The sequence below is a fragment of the Cotesia typhae genome, unplaced genomic scaffold, assembly GCF_013202065.1.
Source record: "Cotesia typhae breed Kobodo isofemale line unplaced genomic scaffold, CoteBio_Ctyphae scaffold_13, whole genome shotgun sequence".
In the NCBI taxonomy this organism is placed as follows: Eukaryota; Metazoa; Arthropoda; class Insecta; order Hymenoptera; family Braconidae; genus Cotesia; species Cotesia typhae.
This window is the reverse complement of record NW_027423774.1, coordinates 5,403,744-5,425,155: the sequence shown is the minus strand read 5'-3', so window position 1 is coordinate 5,425,155 and position 21,412 is coordinate 5,403,744. Positions and strand designations below refer to the sequence as shown.

The 21,412-nt window shown below is 32.9% G+C and overlaps 3 protein-coding genes across 5 annotated transcripts in view; all 3 read right to left on the bottom strand.

The window, feature by feature from the left end:
* Positions 1-222: 222 nt before the first annotated feature.
* On the bottom strand, positions 223-7,745 carry LOC141535342 (aldehyde dehydrogenase 1A1-like). Of its 2 annotated transcripts, XM_074255213.1 has the most exons (8): positions 7,628-7,745; positions 7,318-7,512; positions 7,141-7,242; positions 3,709-4,179; positions 3,527-3,629; positions 2,767-3,065; positions 1,995-2,278; positions 223-1,895 (listed from the first exon to the last, which is right to left on the bottom strand). In XM_074255213.1, exons 2-8 carry the CDS (start codon positions 7,453-7,455, stop codon positions 1,829-1,831), a joined length of 1,464 nt encoding a protein of 487 aa, XP_074111314.1. In that variant the 5' UTR covers positions 7,456-7,512; positions 7,628-7,745; the 3' UTR covers positions 223-1,828. The 2 variants fall into 2 exon arrangements, with proteins under 2 accessions (XP_074111314.1, XP_074111313.1); XM_074255212.1 differs by having other exon boundaries at positions 7,318-7,717.
* Positions 7,746-7,857: 112 nt separating this feature from the next.
* LOC141535343 (aldehyde dehydrogenase-like) lies at positions 7,858-12,735 on the bottom strand. Its single transcript, XM_074255214.1, has 7 exons — positions 12,272-12,735; positions 10,519-10,620; positions 9,981-10,451; positions 9,802-9,904; positions 8,950-9,248; positions 8,066-8,349; positions 7,858-7,978 (listed from the first exon to the last, which is right to left on the bottom strand). The coding sequence occupies exons 1-7, from the start codon at positions 12,410-12,412 to the stop codon at positions 7,921-7,923; spliced, it is 1,458 nt and encodes a 485-aa protein (XP_074111315.1). The 5' UTR covers positions 12,413-12,735; the 3' UTR covers positions 7,858-7,920.
* Positions 12,736-13,423: 688 nt separating this feature from the next.
* LOC141535333 (fibrillin-2) overlaps positions 13,424-21,412 on the bottom strand; it is a 29,553-nt gene continuing 21,564 nt past the window's right edge. For both annotated transcript variants that reach the window (XM_074255202.1, XM_074255201.1), the window contains exons 17-26: positions 21,234-21,400; positions 19,957-20,285; positions 19,454-19,880; positions 16,269-19,007; positions 15,947-16,186; positions 15,580-15,752; positions 15,110-15,304; positions 14,781-15,038; positions 14,182-14,403; positions 13,424-14,087 (exon numbers count right to left, since the gene is read on the bottom strand). In XM_074255202.1, the coding sequence (XP_074111303.1) occupies positions 13,863-14,087; positions 14,182-14,403; positions 14,781-15,038; positions 15,110-15,304; positions 15,580-15,752; positions 15,947-16,186; positions 16,269-19,007; positions 19,454-19,880; positions 19,957-20,285; positions 21,234-21,400 (4,975 nt within the window). In that variant the 3' untranslated portion in view covers positions 13,424-13,862. The remainder of the gene's footprint in view (positions 14,088-14,181; positions 14,404-14,780; positions 15,039-15,109; positions 15,305-15,579; positions 15,753-15,946; positions 16,187-16,268; positions 19,008-19,453; positions 19,881-19,956; positions 20,286-21,233; positions 21,401-21,412) is intronic.

The following is a 21,412-nucleotide window of genomic DNA, read 5'->3' as shown; positions in this document are numbered from 1 at the left end:
AATAAAAAAATGATAAAATAGTTGCTAATTTTAATGTAATTTTTATATCTGATTTTTTTTTTAATTCTAAATCGCAATTTAATAGTTTATTGATTAATTAAATATTACATTTTTAATTATCTAACTATTAATAATTTTAATAAAATAGAAACATTGAAAAATAATAAAAATTTTAATGTACTATCATCCAAGCGATGCAAAATTTTTTTTGTTAATATTTTGTTGAATTTAAGTTGACAATTATTAATTCTTAATTTCTTGTCTAGTGAAATCGATCAAAAAGTCACCATTTTTTTTTTTTTTTTGTGAAGATTGGGCAAGAGAAAAAAACAACCTTTCTTTTCTAACTTAAAAAAAAACAAAATATCCGAATAAATATTATGTTTGATGTCGGTACAAAAGAGATTGACTAGAGTGCTCTTATGAGTATACTCAAACTTTAAATATCTATACTTTATATTTAACATGGGTTATTCTCATGGCAATTTTTATTATCGTTCATATGAACGCGATGTCAAATGGCGGCTGCACATGCGCCCCATGACTTAGCGGGAAGAAGACCGGCAAGCCCGGGGCACGAGGCCGGTGGGGACGCCATGAGCGGCAGTTGTACTGGGACTAGTGACTAGTGCAATATACCTGCGTTCTCTCTGACAAAGAAATTATTCCATTGTGTTTTATTATTTGCTAACGTAATTAATTATCAGTTCTCATACTTAATTAAATTCATTGATTCGACATTTGTGCATCAATTTTAAACTTAACATAAATTCGTGGTCAAATATTTAAGACGCTAATAAAAAGTACGTCGTACTTAGCGTTTAGCATCGCGGCCATTGTCTTCAATCGCGTGATAAATTAGACGCAATAAATTATCATTGTTAAAGGTTTGTCAAGAATCTTCAATTCAGTTTCATAATATTCAATTATAATTAAAATCATTGTTAATTAGTTATATTTTGCAAGTGTTAATTGAATTTAGTCAATCGTAATTATTAACTTAACTTCATTGATGTGCTTTATTTAATTAAATTTAATCGTGTTAATTGTTAAATTCAAATCAAATTTACAAGAAACAAGTACATTAATAAATTCATATATTTAATAATTTGTTGAGTTATTCAGAAAGTAATTTAAATTAAATAGTAAATTCTCGCGTAAATTAGAAAACTATATTCAACTACTAATTTAAACAAAATATTCAAATCATTTAAATCAAAATTAATTCGATCCTCTCGAATCATAACACAACTTGATCCCACTGATCAAGGATTCGATCCCAGCGATCAAATTTATAACACACTTGATCCCAGCGATCAAGGATTCGATCCCAGCGATCAAACTTATAACACAACTCGATCCCAGCGATCAAATTCAATACTTGAACCTACTGGTTCTTTCAAACCATTCTAAACACACAGTCAATTCTCTTCCGATTACAAACACACGATCCTTTCTGATCATAATTACATTTTACATCTCTACTGAGATGTTTACGGTTAACCACAATAACCTAACGGTGGCTGAGATCTATTCTCACCCCTCATTGCACAGCAGTGCAAACATATATACATTCATATCAACACACATATTCATTCACATATCTCTCAACTGTAACATCTTCGAGGAGTTTTTCTCTAGCAATTGCTAGAGTTTTCTCTTGGGGAATAAATTAATCACAATTATTCACCCCAACACCGAGTCTTTTATTTTAAACAGATAGATCCTGAACCAATTCCTAACTAATCAACTACATATAGAAGAATTACGGAAATTCTCCTTAGTGGAGTGTTTGCGACAATACATATTAAATTTCCAAGAATATTCATTAAACAGATGCGAGTTTAATTGAAATAGTCTTAGTCTCCAAATAATAATCCAAGGACTCTGCGCCACTGAAAATAGAATCAATAAATTATTCATAGCTTCATAGATTAATAAATGAGTTTATGAATTATTCATTAATTTGTAAATCGATTATTAGATAGACTTACAGTTCCCGACCAATTCCCGACTGTTTAAAGCCTCCGAAAGGAGTTTGCGGCATCAAAGAGGCATATTGATTAACCCAAACGGTTCCAGATTCTATTTCCTGGGCAAATTTGAGGGCTTTGTTGATGTCTTTGGTTAAAACACCGGCTCCCAGTCCATAAGTTGTTTTATTCGCGCGCTCTATCACTTCCTCGATTTTATCGAACTTAAGAATCGCTTGGACAGGCCCGAAGATTTCTTCTTTTGCGATTGTCATTTCATCAGTCACATTCGCAAAAATTGTTGGCTGTTAGATCGAAAAATTGATGATAAATTAAATTAATAATAAAAATGAAAAAATTTTGGAAAATTCAAAAGTGCGCGACTTATAATGCTCGTTTAATTATGAATTATTAACAAAATAAAAAAATTAAAAAAAAATATTTATATAAAACAGCTAAAATAGCACGATAATGCGCACAATCTATGTACACAATTTATATAGATACACAGCCTTCTAGTTTTTATTTTATTTTATTAATTGTAAATAAACGACACTGAATAATCTAGCCATAAGTTACAGTATTTCCGGAGTTTCACACATGACAGGCAGGAAAATTGTTTGACCTATTTTTGATGTTTTTTTTTCCGTTTCTATTGCGCTAAATAAATTTTAAAAAAATATTAAATTAATCTCGATTAAATAATCTTGATAATAATATGAAAAATATCTTAATTCCATGAACAAACAAGGCTATAATAATAAAAATGAGTCGTGCAATATTATTAAATTACTTGAATAAAATATCCGCAATTTCCATGACGTTTTCCTCCAGTTACTAAAGTCGCGCCTTCAACGTCCCCAGTTTTGATATATCCCAAAACTTTTTCAAACATATTCTTCTCAACTTGAGGCCCTTGCTCGGTTTTGGGGTCAAATGGGTCACCAAGAATGCGCTTTAACGCCAATTCTTTTGATTTTTCGACAAATTCGTCGTAAATTTTAGAGTGAACATATGTTCTAGCCGCAGCGACACAAATTTGACCAGAAAAGTTGAAAATTGCGTCGTGAGCTAATTTTACTGCTTCGTCAACTGAATAAAAAAAAAAGTACTGTAATTAACAGACAACTGTTAATTTTTTTGAATTTTGAAAAATTTTTGAAATTTTAATTAAAAAATTCCGCATTTAAAAATTAAAAAAAAAATTTTAGTCGGAACTTTTAAAAAATATTTTTCTTTTATAATTATTTCGTAATAAAAATAGAAAAAATTGTCAGATGTTTGTTGATTTTAGTATCATTAATAAAAAAGAACTGAAATTAATGGACAATTGTCAATCTTTTGGATTTTTATATCAATTAAACTTTAATTAAAAAATTCTACATTTATAAATAAATATAAAATTTTATTGCAAATTTTTTTTAAATATTTTTTTTTTTCATAATTAATTTGTAATAAAAATAAAAAAAATTGTCAGATGTCTGCTAATTTCAGTATCATTAAAAAAAATTATTCTTAATTAATGATTTTAAAATTGATGAGTTGAAAAGTACCATCTACGTCGTCGAAAATAATCAAAGGACTTTTTCCACCGAGTTCTAAAGTCACTCGCTTTAAATTGCTGCAACCTGAAGCCTTCATAATTGACTTTCCAACCTGATTAGTAAAAAATAATAATTAATCCTAAATTAATTAATATTAAATGATAAACAATTTTTAGGTAAAAAATTTTTACAGCAACAGATCCCGTGAAGGCAACTTTAGCGACATCAGGATGTTCAGCAAGAGCGGCTCCCGCGGTGGGCCCAAACCCAGGAACAACATTGACAACTCCTGGAGGAAACCCAGCTTCTTTAGTCAGCGCAGCGATGTACAAATTACACAGCGGAGTCTGTTCTGCTGGTTTAAGAACCAAAGTGCAGCCTGTTGCCAAAGCGGGTCCTAGTTTCAATGCAAAAAGCATAACTGGATAATTCCAGGGAGTTATTTGCCCCGCGACTCCCATTGGCTCCTTCCTGGTCATCACCAAGGTTCCATCGTCTGTTGGAATTGTCTGGCCGTGGATCTTGTCACACCACCCCGCATAGTACCGGAGAACTCCTGCGGCCATGTGAATTTCACCCGCGGAATGCGCGAAAGGTTTTCCATTTTCCAGAGTCTGGATGTGACCTATCTGCTGCGCGTCACGTTCCATCAAATCGGCGAGCTGGAATAAAATATTTATGGAAAATAAAATATCATTTTTCATTTAATTATTAGTTAATTTATATTATTAAGAGAGTAAAAACAATTTTATTGAGGCTGAGTTCAAATATACTTTATCTCTAGATACATAATTAAAAAATAACCTTGTATCTTGTCAACTATTAACATTTTTGAAGATATAAGCTCATCCCGACATTACACTAATCGAGACCTTTCATTTGAGTACCCACATCAATTTTTCATATATTTTATATATTCATATATATTATATCTATATATATATAAGAGATTCCTATCTATATAGTCACTCATCACGATATCTCGGGAACCATCAGACCTAGAAACTTGAAATTTGGTAGGAATATTCCTTTCGCCGAGTAGAGGTCAGCTAAGAACGGATTTTACGGAATTCCACCCACAAGGGGGGTTGCGGGGGCGTTAACAATGAAAAATTCCCGTTTTTAAACTATAGCTCCTATCGACACCAAATTTGGTAGGAATCTTCTGTAGGAGATGTAGAAATAATCTATGAATGAATTTCACGATATTTCACCCCCATGGGGGCTGCGGGGGTGACTTTGAACAATGAAAATTTTTAATTTTCAAGCTAAAGGTCCTATCGACTCTAAATTTGGTAGAAATCTTCTGTAAATGATGTAAAAATAATTTATGAACGAATTTTACGATATGTCACCCTCCCAGAGGGTTGCGGGGGTGGCTTTTAACAATGAAAATTTTTAATTTTCAAGCTATAGCTCCTATCGACTCTAAATTTGGTAGGAATCTTTTGTAAGAGATGTAAAAATAATCTATGAACGAATGTTACGATACCTCACCCCCATAAGAGGTTGCGGGAGTGGCTGTTAACAATGAAAATTTTTAATTTTCAAGCTATAACTCCCATCGACTTCAAATTTAGTAGGGATATTACTTTTACCATGTAGAGGTCAGCTAAGAACAAATTTTCAGAAATTCCATCCCCAAAGGAACTTGCGGGAGCGTTAACAATGAAAAATATAGGAGCTGTTCTATAGGTAGATTGACTCATCACGATATCTCTGGAACTAAAAGACCTAGAGACTTGAAATTTCGTAGGAATATTACTTTTACCATGTAGAGGTCAGCTAAGAACGAATTTTAAGAAATTTCTCCCCCAAAGGGGTTTGCGGGGGCGTTAAGAATGAAAAATTCCCGTTTTTAAATTATTAATCCTATCGACTCCAAATTTGGTAGGAATCTTTTGTAAGAGATGTTGAAATTATCTATGAACAAATTTCACGATATCTCACCCCCATAAAGGGTTGCGGGGGTGGCTATTAACAATGAAAATTTTTAATTTTCAAGCTATAACTCCCATCGTTCTCAAATTTGGTAGGAATCTTCTATAAGTGATTTCAAAATGATGTAAGAGCGAATTTTATAACAACCTACTCTCAAAATGGATTGCAGGGGTGGGTGTTAACAATTAAGATTTTTAATTTCCAAGCTATAGCTTCTACAGGTTTTAAATGTGGTAAGAATCTTTTGTATGTGATGTAGGAATGCTATAAGAGCGGATTTTATGATAGCCTACTTATAATATGGATTGCGGGGGTAGGTGTTAACAATTAAGATTTTTAATATCCGAGCTTTAGCTCCTGCAAACCTTGAATTTGAAAATACTTTTGATCTACCCACCTCCTCCTACACATCTACCTCATAATTCTTACGCATTTAACATGTCGCGATATCAATTGTTGCCCAGAAATTATCCTTGAGGCAATAATTTTTTCTATTGACTCAAGAAAATTTATTTGTTTAAAATGGTGTTCTCGGTTAAAAATATTTTAATAATTTCAAAGTTACATATTTTTCAGCGTATTAATAACAAAATAAATTCACATATGATGTTAAATTCAGCTAGAAATAGCTTTTCTCGAATTCTGACTTCAAAAGGGATTACGCGTGCGTTAACAATGAAAATCTCTTATTTTTAAACAATAGTTTTTATGGCCTCAAACTTTTGTTGGAACTTTTTGTTTACAATGTAGAAATCATTTCAAATAGGATCGTACGAAATTCCTCCCCTACATAGGAGTGCGGGAGTGATGTTTGTCAAAAAATTCACATTGTTCCTATAGATATAAAATTTAATAGAATCTCAGGAGAAACAAAAAATCACAGGGATGGCCTCCAAGGACAACCAATTAAAATTTTTTTCTTTCTTAATAATTATATTTTCTTACAACAATCGTCTCTTTAGCAGCGGATAAAAAGTCATCATTATAAGGTTTCTAAAATTTTACTTCATATGTAACTATTGAGTCAACGGATTAAGAGATTAACATACATTTTATTTTTATTGATCATTAATCGATGAATTGTTGTTATTACTGAGCAAATTTTAATTAACAACAAAATTCGCTGGAGTTTGACCTAGGCAGATTTTAACTTCACTTATGAGACCTACAATATAACTTTAACTGAAATTTCCAATGCTCATTTAAAATTTTTTTCGTTGTATGAATTGTTATTCATTTTTTCAAGAAAGCCACGGGAATGTTATATTAATTGCACATGGAAAGTTACAATACATATTAGCTAGAAGGATCACGTGGATAAAAGGTAAATGTTACTCCGATGGAATTTGGAATCTCTAAGTCAATATAACATTCCAATCAAATTTCAAATTTAAATCTATAAATACAATTCTGTAAACGCCCAGCAAAGCGGGCGGGTAACAGCTAATATATGTATATATGAAAAATATATAAAAAATGCATGTGGGTACTTAAATGAAAGCTCCTGATGAGTGTAACATGGGGATGAGCTTATTTCTTTAAAAACGTCAATATTTAAGAAAATACAATGCAATTTACCAAAAGTTATTATTTAATAAAGTCAAATTTTATTTCTTCATAGTTCACAAGTCACGGCAGTCACAGTGTCTAAGTTGCTAGTTAAATATTAAAAAAATTGTTACTTTGTTCAAAAGTCCCGCTCTTTGCACAGATTGCAGGTTTCTCCATTCAGATCCTCGTGCGAATGCTTTCTTCGCGGCCTTTACTGCCTTATCAATATCTTCCTGCAAAATGTTATCGAAAATTTTACTTCATCCAAAATATTTTCGTTGAATAAATTGAAAAAATTAATTACTAACCTTGAGTCCTTCAGAAACTTGCGCTACTTCTTCTTCAGTAGCAGGATTTATCAATCCAAATTTCTTCCCACTTTCTGAATCAATAAATTCGTTGTTTATAAACAACTGGGTGTATTTAATTTCAATTTTACTCGTCATTTTTATACTCTAAAAATAACTTGTAAATTTAATTTCTGCAATGGGCAATTGAATAAACTGAAACAAGTTAAGACGACAAACTGATAGCTTGCTTTAAACTTTGGATTTGGGTTTATATAAACTAAGTAAGCTGTTGTTGATAGCTGCTAGATAATTCGCAGGTAGAACGTACAATTTTTTTAATTGCTAGTGTTTATTGTCAATGTTTCCGTAAATAATTACATAAGAATGATGAGTTGTTTTTCATTTATTTATAAGTCGCCATGCGACGGATTATTTGCAGATCGATGAATAAATTTTATGACATGACTATTGAATTTATAAATTATTGAAAAAAATACGCAGAAAAGATAAAAAAAAAAATTATAGGGTAAATAAATTTACAAAATTAATAGCAGTAAATTTTATTTTTGTAGTTAATTTATTTAGACATTATTTAATTGAAATTTTATAATTTTAGACATTTTAAAGCTTGATAGAAATAGTTTTCGTTTCCAAATAATTATCCAAAGCTTCTGGACCACTAAAACATAATAAAAAAAAATTGTGAATCAAAATAAGAGTGAAAAATTAATATTATATTTAAAAAAAAAAAAAAAAAAAAACTAACAGTTCACGGCCAATTCCAGACTGCTTATATCCTCCAAAAGGAGCTTGAAGAGTAGTAGTAGCGTAATGATTAACCCAGACGCTTCCACATTCAATGGCTTGAGCGAATTTGACAGCCTTGGTGATGTCATTTGTCAAAACGCCAGCAGCAACACCGTAAGTAGTTTGGTTTGCGCGCTCAATAACTTCTTCCAAGGTGTTGAATTTTAGAATTGACTGAACTGGTCCGAAGATTTCATCTTCGGCGATTACCAAGTCTTCAGTGACATCCGCAAAAATTGTTGGCTGTAATTTAAATAATTTTTTTTTTTTTATATTTAAAACTCAATTATACAAAAAATAAAATTAATATGAGAGAAGAAATTTGCTTGGAGTAAAAATTAATTTAACAGATTTTTGATAATTGAAAAAAATTTTTTTTTACAAATTAATTACGGCAAAAAAATGAGAAAAACAAAATTGACATTAAAAAATTTAGAAAAATTAAAAATCCAATTTTTTAATGAAAATTAAATTCACAGATTTTTAATAAATTTAAAATTTTTTGTAACAAATAAATTATAGTAAAAAAATTGACGTAAAAATTTTTAAAAATTAAAAATGCAATTTTTTAATAATAATTTTTTAGAAGAATTTTTTTTTAATCACAGCGAAAAAATTTGAAAAATAAAATTGACATGAAAAAATTAAAAATCAAATTTTTTAATGAAAATTAAATTAGCAGATATTTGATAAATTAAAAAATTTTTGTAACAAATAAATTATAGTAAAAAAAAATTGACGTAAAAATTTTAAAAAATAAAAAATGCAATTTTTTAGAAAAAGTTTTTTTGTTAAATAAAATTAAAAAATGATCAAGAGACTGCTAGCTTAAATATCACATACTTGAATAAAGTATCCTTTGTCTCCTATTCGCTTGCCACCTGCGATTAAACGCGCGCCTTGTCTCTTCCCAAGTTTTATGAAAGTCATAACTCGTTCGAAGATATCTTTGTCTACTTGAGGTCCTTGCTCTATAGCTGCATTAAAAGGATCTCCTACTTTTCTTTCCAATGCCAATTTTCGGGATTTTTCGACAAACTCATTGTAAATTTTTGAGTGAACGTAAGTTCGGGATGCTGCGCTGAAAACTTGACCGGAGTTGGTGAAAATTGCTTCGTGGGCTATTTTTACCGCTTCATCCACTGCAAAGATATCAAAACAGCTCCAATTATTTAAATTCTAATTATCAATGATCATTAAAGTACACAGAAAAAAAAATTTACTTGAATCATCAAAATAATAATTTTGAAAATTTCTTAAGTTGAAAAATTCTTAAGCTAAGAAATTTCACTTGGTTTAAGTAAATTTTATTTAATTCATGAATTTTTTGTTTTGATTTAAGACAATGAGCTTCTGTAAAATTATTTTTTTGGTTCAAGAATTTTACTCTTGAATCAAGTTAATTTTTTTTTTTTTAGTCCATAAATTACAAATTTATTGATCACCATTAACAACTTGATATTTTTGATTTGAGTAGAAAAATTCTTGATTTAAAAACATTTTTTTTTTTTATTAAAGGAAATTTTACTTGATTCAAGACAATTACCTTCTTTAAAATTATATTTTTGAAAATTTTTTTATTTTTTTCTTACATCAAGTAAATTTTTTTTTTGCGTATAACTTTAATATGTATGTATAAATGTTTTATATCCTGGTATAAATAAATAAATAATAAATTACAAATTTATCACTCACCATTAACATCATCAAAAATAACCAAAGGACTCTTCCCGCCAAGTTCCAAAGTCACGCGCTTCAAATTACTATTTCCCGAAGCCTTCATTATCAATTTCCCAACCTGGAAACAATCAAAACCTTCAAAAAAATCCCAAACTTCAAATAAACTTTCCAAAATTAAGCCAAAAAATTGTCACCTGAACAGATCCAGTGAAAGAAATTTTAGCGACATCATGATGTTCAGCAAGAGCGGCTCCCGCGATGTGACCGAACCCTGAAACAACATTGATAACTCCTCGAGGAAACCCAGCTTCTTTAGTCAGCGCAGCGATGTACAAATTACACAGCGGAGTCTGTTCTGCTGGTTTAAGAACAATCGTGCAACCCGCAGCCAAAGCAGGCCCCAATTTGATTGCACAGAGCAAAACCGGAAAATTCCAGGAAGTAATTAGCGCCGTGACTCCCACTGGCTCCTTCCTGGTCATCACCAAGGTTCCATCGTCTGTTGGAATTGTCTGGCCTTGAATCTTGTCGCACCATCCCGCGTAGTACCTAAAGGTGTCCGCAGCCATCTGAGTTTCACCTACTGCATAAGCAAAAGGCTTTCCGTTCTCCAGCGTTATGATACTCGCGATTTCATGGGCATGACGCTCTATCAAATCCGCGAGCTGAAATATCAATATAGTTATTTAAATTACTTGCTAAAAATTCCCGAAAATTAAAACAGTTCCTCACCTCGTTCAGAAGCGCGGCTCTTTGCGTGGGTAGAAGTATCCGCCATTGAGATCCGCGAGCGAACGCGTTCTTAGCCGCTTCTACCGCTTTGTCGATATCCGGCTGCAAGAAATCTTCATTGTAAAAATTCCGATTCATATTTATTCTCTGATTAAAAAAATTAATTTAATTTAAGAGAAAAATTCTTGATCCTAAAAATTTTTCTTGATTTAAGTTAATTTTAGTTGATTAAAAATTTTAAATTTCTTCTCGATTTAAGACAAAAAATTTCTTCATTGATTGAAAATTTTTCTCTTGGATCAAATTAATTTTTCTATCAGAGTATAATTACTATTATTTAATCTATATTATTAAGAGAATAAGAAAAATTCTGTGTCCTGGATAATCATATGATAAATTCGATTTTTTTCGATAGATAGATAAACAAATTTTTTCTGATCTTAGAGCCTAAGCTCCCTCAAGGCCATCATAGCAATATACAGTATACAATAGAAAACAAAAATACCACCAGATCACCATTATAATCTAATAACACAATCATAATATTAATAATAATAATAAGAGTAGTGATAACATTGATATTAATTACCATAATAATAACAATAATGATAATGGCAATAATTTTGCCCTTCGGCAATTCTGTTTTGTCATGTACAATAAATATAATGCAATACAATAATAATAGTAGTAATAGTAATAATAAGTGAAAAGCAGCTAGTCATCTTTCTAAAGAAAGAATGCAAATAAGCAGCTTTGAAATTCTGTTAAATCATCAACAGTTGTAATCCCAGCTGGTAACGAGTTCCAAATTCGTATACCCTGAATTATGAATGATCTATCATACACGTTACTGGTGAATTTCGGCAATCTTAAGTAATCCTGCTTAACATCACTTTGACGCATTGCAACCTCTAAGAACTGCAGCTTCGGACCAAACAACTGTCGATAATTTAATCGAATTTCTTTGAAAAATAAACACATAATAAAATAGTCCCTCCTTGAACTTAGCTTTAGCCAGCCCAATCTTTTATAATATGAAGTCATATGGATAAACAGGCATCACTGCTCACCTTAAGCCTACCGGGAATAATAATTGCGCTAGCCTTTGAGTAATTTAATCTAAGATAATTTAGCTCACACCATTTCACAATTCGCCGAATTTCATTATTTAACCTCACAACCGTATCAGTTACCTCACCAGGGTAACAAGAAATGAAGTTTTTTTAGTGAAATTTAGTATTATTGCGAAGATCTTGATTTAAATTTGTCCCTTTTCAACATTTCATATCATTCTTACCGATAGTCAATTTATTATTACAAGTATTTAGGCCGCATTCGAAAATGCTCTATCTCTAGATACATAATTAAGAAATTACCTTGTATCTTGTCAATTATTGACATTTTTAAAGATATAAGCTCATCCTGATGTTGTACTCATAGAGACCTTTCATTTGAGTACCCACATCAATTTTTCATATATTTTATATATTTATATATATTATATATATATGTATATATGACAAATATATCAAAAATGCATGTGGGTACTCAAATAAAAGCTCTTGATAAGTGTAACATCGGGATGAGCTTATATCTTAAAAAACCTCAATATTTAGAAAAATACAGTGCAATTTAACAAAAGTCATTATTTAATAAAGCAAAACTTATTCATTTATAGTCCAAAAATTTCGGCAGCCACATAGTGACCATCCCTAAAATATTTATAGTCTTTTAAAATAGAATAATTTCCCACCTTTCTTCCTTCCGCGACTTCCGCGATCACCGTCTCATCCACCGGATTTATGTCATCGAATGTCCTCCCATTCACCGAATCCACAAACTCATTATTTATGAACAATTTATTGTACTTTATTGACACCGTAACATCAAACATTGTTTAATTTTTTTTATTTCTTCTTTTTCTTCTTTCTTAAAAAACACCCTACGCTCAACTCAATGGACTTATGAAGTTTGTCTCTTTTCGAGAACTCTTATAGAGACAGCAGTGTTTCTAAAAATGTCTATCAATCTTATGGCTATCAATTTTTATGACTTTTATGCTCACTCAATGTGACAACAATAACTACTTTATATACTACGTACTCGAAGTACCTACGTCTTAACATTCCAGCTCATCCTTCCCACTCTTAATTCTTCTATACACTCATTTACTATCGAAGTAAATACGTCTTAACATTCCAGCTCATCCTTACCACTCTTAATTCTATACACTTATTTACTTTTGGATTATTCTAATACATAATTTAAAGCAATTTAAAACTTATAAAGCTATTTTTTATTCTAAATAAAAATTTTCTTGATGTGGTTCTTAATAATTTTAAATTTAATTATTAAAATTAAGAATTAGTAAAAATTGATAACAATAATAGATAAAATAAATTTTTATCTTTATGCACTGCTATTATCACAAGGTCAATAATTTTAAAAATTAATTGGAAAAAATTGAAAATTAATTATAAAAAAATATTTTTTTTTTTTTTTTTTCCAATTTAATTGCAATTTTTGGGACTTGGTAGACGGAAAAAAGTAAACTGGTAAAATTTACTCAGATCTTTCTTTAATATTAAAATAGAGATGAAATGTATGTGAAACCAATTTATTCGTGATATGATTGGTTGAAAATAACTATTTTCATTATGATTGGTTGAAAGTGAATATAATATACATAAACGACACATAAATATATCAAACAAATATAACTCTTCTAAAAAGTTGATGGCCGGATGCCGTATCGTTTTACGTCACTTCTGTGACTATTTTATTCGGTTGTTGATTTGTCGACTGAGATAGTGGCAGGATTTTTAAAAGAATGAAGGCGAGCGTGTTAAGTCTAGTTTCGGTAAATTTTTGGAGTTTCAAACAATAAAGTGGACATGGGGGTGTAATAAAATAAATAAAAACAATTAATTGGCATAAATAAAATTCTTTATATTTATAATTTTTCTATGTATAATTAAAAATAATATTCTACATAAAAACATGCGCAGTACATAATTTTTTTTTTGTACACTATAAAAATTATAAAATCGGCGTGCGGTTATTTAGCATTTAATATAATATCTATTCTATTTTTTAAAAATTATTTTAATATATATTTATATATAATTATTTAAAAAGAAGTTTGGTATAAAAATACATACAAGAATTAATTGCATATCACCCAACTCCTACAATATAACATTGAACACATTTTTCGACATATTTTTACATTGAAAACTTATTTTTTAACGACAGTTACGAATGGCAGTGTCGAATTAATAATTTTGTTAATTATTATCTTAATAATTATAATTTATTTTATTTTATTTTATTTTTTTTTTTACTCAATCCGTGACGACAATGTGTACTCTAAATGTCAGAGGCTTTTCCCATACTTCGTTAGCGGCAGTGATTCCGTTGGCCGGCACCCCGTGAATTACCACGCGGAATTCACCCGACTTTTTCAAACGACTCCTGAAATGCAGGCCCCAGATGCCACCGCGGTCCTTGACCAACTCGAATTGATTGTTTTTGTTGCCTTTTACTATTGAATATTCCATTTTTTTATTCTAAGAGGAAGAAGAAATAATTTATTAATTTTGCTAAATAATTTCGGTACTAATTTATTTAAAAAAAAAAAAAAAAAAAAAAAAAAATACACACTTTAATTGCTGGCTGTAATTTAATAATCCTCATTTTATGTTTTGTCTGACGTAATGTCATCTTCATGGTATATATTTCTCCATGATGGTGTCTTGCTGAGCGTCTCATTAAAGGTGTTCTTCTATTTAATCCTCTAGCGTGTCTAAGTTTTGAATAATTAGCATTAATTGTTTGATTAGATTGTAATTTAGTTCCTCTTCTTTGTCTTTCTCTTCCATTGAGCTAAAAAATATTTATTATTATAATCAATAAAAATTAATATAAATATCTAATTAAAAATGTTAATAATTAAGAAGTGACCTTGTATCTTGTGAACTATTGACATTTTTAAAAATATAAGCTCATCCTGATGTTACACTCATCAAGACCTTTCATTTGAGTACCCACATGCATTTTGATATATTTTTCATATATACATATATATAATATATATAAATATATAAAATATATGAAAAAATGATGTGGGTACTTAAATGAAAGGTCTTGATGAGTGTATTGTCGGGATGAGCTTATATCTTTAAAAATGTCAATAGTTACAAAAGGACAGTGCAATTAAACAAAATTAATTATTTAATAAAAAAAAAAAATTAATTAATTACCTTGCAAGAGAAGCAACCTTCAGAAGAAATAATTTTATCACCAGCTGGAGGTATATGATAAGGATCTGGACCGATAACAAATGTTGGTACATTTCCTATTTCTTCTCTATAATTACCAGTAGCTATTGGATTTATCGTAGAAAGACAGTGACCCTGTCCAATACGCTGATAACCTGACGGGCAACCACATAAGAAATTACTGGACCCGCTGGATGTGCATCCGAAGGCACACGGGCTTCCAAAACATCCCGGACTGACCTGTTACATTATTTTTGTTTAAAAATAGTATAGTATAATAAAATAAATTAAAAAAATAAAATAATAGGTACTTGAACACAAATCTGTAAGTCATTATCAAACTGATAATGGTCTGGACATCCACATTTATAACTTCCGATAGTATTTATACAAACACTATCTCCACAAGGTGAATTATTGCACTCGTTTTCGTCGATACATTGGTTGTAATATAAATGTTGAATAAATCCTTCTGGACAATTGCATCTAAATGCTCCCATTAAATTCTGAAATTAATAATATTATTAATTTTAATTAAAAATTTATTATTTCTTTATGATAATAAAATCAGCAGACGTCTTATAATTTTTAATTTTATTTAAAAATAAAATTAGTACTAAAGAAATATTTCATCAAAATTACATTAATAATTTTAATAATTTTTCTATTTAAAATTTTTGAATAAAATTATAAAAGCTCTTAAATATCTGCTAATTTTAATAACACATTTCTTCTCTAATAAAAATAGTAAAAATGATTTATTTAAAAAAAAATAAATTACTTGACAGCCATGTTCACAATTACTGTCATCAGCACATTCATTATTGTCTGTACAGAAACGTCCAGTGCGGTCTAATTTGAAGCCACGAGGGCAAATACACTTGAAACTTCCTAGAGTATTGATACAGGTTCCTGGTTTTGGACACGTTCCAGCTTCATCACACTCGTTAATATCTTTAAAAATTATTTATAAATATTTATAACTAATATTTTTAGAAGATTTTATAATTTTTTTTTTTTTGTATACAATCCTAGTATTTTTTTTTTTTATTCATTCTGAAATCTACTTTCATTTCCGAATGGTCTCTTTTTAATATTATTATTTATAAAAAATGGACCTTTAATTAAATGAATTAAAAAAAAATTACCATGACAAGCATCACCATGCTGAGTATATCCATCTCTACACGCGCAAGTATAGCTTCCTTCAGTATTAATACACTTTTGCTGACAAAGATGATTTCCAGTAGCGCATTCATCAAGATCGCGACAGCCAACGCCGTCAGGATTCAAAATAAACCCAACAGGACACGAGCAACTAAAACTACCTTCGGTGTTTTGACAATTAAATTTACAAGGACTGGGTGTCAGTTCACACTCATTAACATCTGAAATAAATAAAAAATTTTAGTACCATTTACCATCCTTAAAAATAACATCAATAATTTCTCAAATAATTAAAATAATTACCTAAACAATGAGTTCCAGCTTTATCAGCTTTGTAGCCCTTATTACAAACACACCTAAAGGAGCCCAGAGTATTGATGCACATTCCATTCCGACAGAGATCAGGAATAGCGGTGCACTCATCAATGTCCTGTCCATCAACAGAGAACCCTTTGTCCAAACATAGTTCATTGTAATTATCCGAGTCCCTGGAGGGACATAATTCACAGTGAGGACCCCAGGCAGCTCCCATAGTGCAGCAACAGTCAGCCTTGGTCACGGTCTTCAACTCCGAGGTCCTAGCAGAGCACCTTCCACTGACAGTCCTCAAGAAGCAGTAGCCAACCCTCCTATCAACGCAAGACTTTCCATCTGCACTCGTTTCAAAGCCGTCATAGCACCTGCACTGATAGCTTCCCTCCAAATTAATACACTGTCCATTTCTGCAGAGCCCTGAATTAACCGCGCATTCATCAACATCTTTACACTCATCAGTCATTCCGATCTGCTGATAGCCAGGCGGGCAGATGCACATGAAGGACCCGATCAAGTTCTTGCACTGGAACTTGCAATTGTTCGCAGGCGTCGAGCACTCGTCAACATCAATGCAGTGTCTTCCGTCGGCAGCAAGGATGTATCCGTAGGGACAAATGCACCTGAAAGAGCCGGGAGCATTGTGGCAGCGGAACGCGCATTGGTTCCCGAGTTCCAAGCACTCGTTGATGTCTTCGCAGACTTGGTTCACCCCAGGCGCGAATCCGTTCGCGCAGGAGCACTCGAACCCTCCTTCAACATTCGCGCAGCTTCCGTTCCCGCAGATGTTCTGGTTGTGCAAGCACTCGTTCAAATCGACGCACCGCCGCCCGGTGTCGTCTAACGTGTACCCTGGCGGACACTCGCACCTGAAAGACCCGTCAGTGTTGATGCAGTCCCCGCCTGAGCAGGCGTCAGGCATAAAAAGACACTCGTTTAAATCCACCCCGGTGTCGTCTCTCCCCGAGCCTTCAGGGCAAAGCCGCTTGAATTCCTCGGAGTGCTCCCGCGGACAAGTCTCGCAGTTTCTCCCCCAAGCTTTGCCCATTGTGCAGCAGCAGTGTTTCCTGGTCATCTCGCCGATTCGCGGCGCCAAGCATTGTCCTCGGCGGTGGCGATCGTAGCACTGTTCCTCGCGAACATCAACACAGGTCATCGAGTTCCACTTGTCGCTCAGTTTAAACCCTTCCGGGCACTCGCAGATCACTCCGCCGTCAGTGTTGATGCACTTTCCGTTCTCGCAGATGTTCTTCGTCTCGACGCACTCGTCAACGTCAACACACCTCTTCTTCAAAGTGTCCAGTTCGTATCCTGGAGGGCAGCTGCAGATGTACGAGCCCATCAAGTTCTGGCACTTTCCGGGGGAAGGACACAGCCCGGGGATTTCTTGGCATTCATCAATGTCACGGCAGTGCTGGCCGTCTTGCGCTAAAGTGTACCCGTCAGCGCACTCGCAGATAAAAGAACCGACTAAGTTCTTGCAGCGGCCATTTCTGCAGAGGAAAGGCATCACCCGGCACTCGTCGATGTCTGCGCAGTCGTTGTTTGGAGAAAGTTTGTATCCGTCGTAGCACTGACACTTATAGGAGCCTAGAGTGTTGACACAGGTCCCGTTGTTGCAGATATTGGGGTTCCTTTGGCACTCGTCGATGTCCACGCAGAAATCCCGGTCCCGGGTCAGAGCGTAGCCCAGATGGCACACGCACTGGAAGGAACCTTGAAGGTTGTTGCAGACTCCGTTGGAACAGATTCCAGGGCGCTCGTAGCACTCGTCGATGTCGATGCAGCTCCGTTGGGAAATTCCTAACTTGTATCCCGCTGGGCAGCGGCACTCAAAGCTGCCCTGTAAATTTACGCACTGGGCGTTTCCTGCGCAAGGATTCGGAGTTTGCTGGCACTCATTCTCGTCGATGCACTGGTGGGAGTCCTCGTCGTAGATGTACCCGATGTCGCACTGGCACTCGAAGCTCCCGGGGGTGTTCAGACACCGCCCGTGAGTGCACATCGTTGGCATCAGCGCGCACTCGTCGATTTCTTCGGTGTGATTTGTGATGGGGTTCATTATCTGCCCGGGGACCATTCCGCAGAGAATTTCATGCTCGCGGGTCCGCTCGCCTGGACACCTTTCGCAAGGAGAGCCCCATGCGGCGCCCATTGAGCAGCAGCACAGCATCTTAGTCTGCGGATGGACCATCGGGTTGAAACACTGCCCGCCTTCGTAGTTCATGTAGCAGAGCTCTTTCCGCATGTCCACGCACTCCTTTCCCCCCGGCATCGACATGTAGCCTTCTGGACACTCGCAGTGGTACTTTCCTTGGTCGTTTATGCAGTACCCGACTCCGCAGATCTGCGGGTGCAGAGCGCACTCGTCGATGTCCGTGCAGCTGGTCTTGGTCGGGTCTAGGATGTACCCTTCGTTGCAGGAACACATGAAACTGCCGAAGGTGTTGGTGCAGTGCCCGTTCTGGCAGATGTTCTCGTGCTCCTCGCACTCGTTTATGTCTTCTAGCACTACCGTTATGCTGTTCGGTCGGTAGCCCAGCCCTCCCGGGCACAGCTCTTCGAATTCTTTGCTACCGATTTCCGGGCACTGCTCGCACCGAGTTCCCCATGCGCTACCGATGCTGCAGCAACATGTTGCTTTCGTTACTGATGATGACATGTCGAAGATACACTGAGGACGTCCGCCCAGGTTTTCCGTCCCGGTGTAACAAAATGATTCTCGTCTGTCTGGAATTTTTGTTTTTGGTGTTAGTATTTTAATTTAATTTTTTTAGAATAATTGAAAAAAAATTTAATAATTATTTGAATATAATAATAAATATAGAAAAAAAAATATATATATATCTAACAAGTTTTAGTTTTGTTTTATAAATAAATTAATAATAAGAAAATATTTTGAAAAATTTCAATCACAGTTTTTATTTTTATTTCTAACACGTGGAAATTTTTTTTCTATTTTTTAAATAATTTTTTATTGAGTAAGATGTCTAAAAATTTCAATAACGTAAAAGACCCAGTTGTTTTTATCCACACTTGCAATTTTAAAATAAAACATTCACAAAATTATCAATTATCTTAAAATTTATAATTAAAAAATTATATTTATTAATTTATCAGAGTTGATTTTTTTTTTTTTAACTGGGTCTTTTACCTTATTATAAAAAAAGACTTACCAACACAAGCATTGCCAGCTTCAACAAGTTCATGATTCGGCGGACATTCGCAGCGATATTTACCCTGAGTGTTAACGCATTTACCATACTGACAAGCCTGAGGGCTTTCACACTCATCAATATCAGTGCAATTTCCTCCAGAGCCGTCCAGCTTGTAGCCCTCGTTACACTCGCACCGGAACATCCCAAATATATTTTCACACTTGCCAAAAACACACAAATTGTGAAACATCTCGCATTCATTTATATCAATACAAGCTTGTTCATTATTTTCTTCCGGGTGCATGAATCCCATCTCACACTCGCACCTGAAGGACCCAGGGTAATTTAGACAGTGTCCATTTTCACACAGCGAAGGGTCGTTGGTGCACTCGTCGATGTCCCGACACGAGTAGCCATCTCCGCGAAATCCCGCGTCACAAATACACTAAAATTTAATTTATCAATCTTAATAATTGTGATTTTAATTACTTGCAATAAATTAATGGTACAATTGAAATTACCTTGAAAGAACCTTCGGTGTTGATGCACTGAGCATTAGCATCACACCCACCATTATTAACGAGACACTCATTGATGTCTCTGCACTCGATTCCATTTCCGGTGAACCCGTCGTGGCAAGTACACTCATAAGATCCAGGAGTGTTGCGACAATTAGCAAACTCGCTGCAGGAATAAGCATTCAATAAACACTCATCGTCATCCGTACAATCGGGTCCGGCGTCCGGTTTTACGGAATAACCATCCTCACACCGGCAATCGAATGAACCGATGGTATTTCTACACTCTCCGAAACCACAAACTCGCGGTTGGATAACACACTCATCAATATCTGCAATAAATTAATTAATTATTTTACTAATCAATTAGAGGCAATTTTTTAGTTCAAGCGCTTAAAAAAAGGCTTTTAATAATTTTTTATGAAATTATAAATGAAGATATTGATACAAAATTTGTAAAATTTAGGAAATGCACTTAAAAAAATTTTTATTATATATTTTATGTATTTTCTAATTTCAAAAATGAATCATAGAGAATTAAATGATTTTTAATTATTAGATTCAATATATCTTTACATGGAAAAAAGTAAGCTGTAAAATTCACTCGGATTCTGGTTATTTTACCAATCTAAGCAAGTCAATAATTATGGTTTTATTTTTAACGTTGCGTTTAAAATTTACTATTTTACTTTGTAAATATTGACGTTGCTTGTATTAGAAATTTAGTAACTGTACTTTATACTTTTTACATATCATGCGATCATTTTGTAGGTACGAAATGATAAATATCAAAGTCAAAATTCTTAATTATTATACTTTAACATTTTAGACATTTGCATAGCAAATATTACTGTTTGAAATAGTATTTTCTTCCATGTAAAAAATAAATTGTAGCATTTAAATGATAAATATTACATAGTGATTATTAAAATCACGATTTTACTGTTTAAAATGGTAATTTTTAGCAGTTGTTCATTACTTATTAAAAATCTACTATTATTTATTAGTTTACTTTTTTCCATGTAGGAGCCAATTAAATTAGAATTTTTACTTTAGATTTTTTTTAGGCAAAAGAAGAAAAAAAAATTATATTTTACTTTTTACTAATTTTTCTGGAAAAAAAAAAAAAAAAAAAAAACATAGTTACCTTTAAAAATGTCAAAATAATATTTTTAATTATGTTAACAAAAAAAAATGTTCTAATTTTTTAAATCTTAAATAATTATCAAGATCCATAGCTTGATTAATTTTTTATACTTAAATAAAATAAAATAAAATACCTATACAAGAAGTTCCATCTTTTCCAGGCAAAAGCCCTCCAGTACAATGGCAAGAATAAGACCCGCGTAAATTAGAACACTGTCCTCCATTACATATCCTAGGATTGTCTTTGCACTCATCAATATCCGCGCAGGTTCTTCCATCAAGATTCAGTCCAAATCCAGAGCTAAAAAAAATC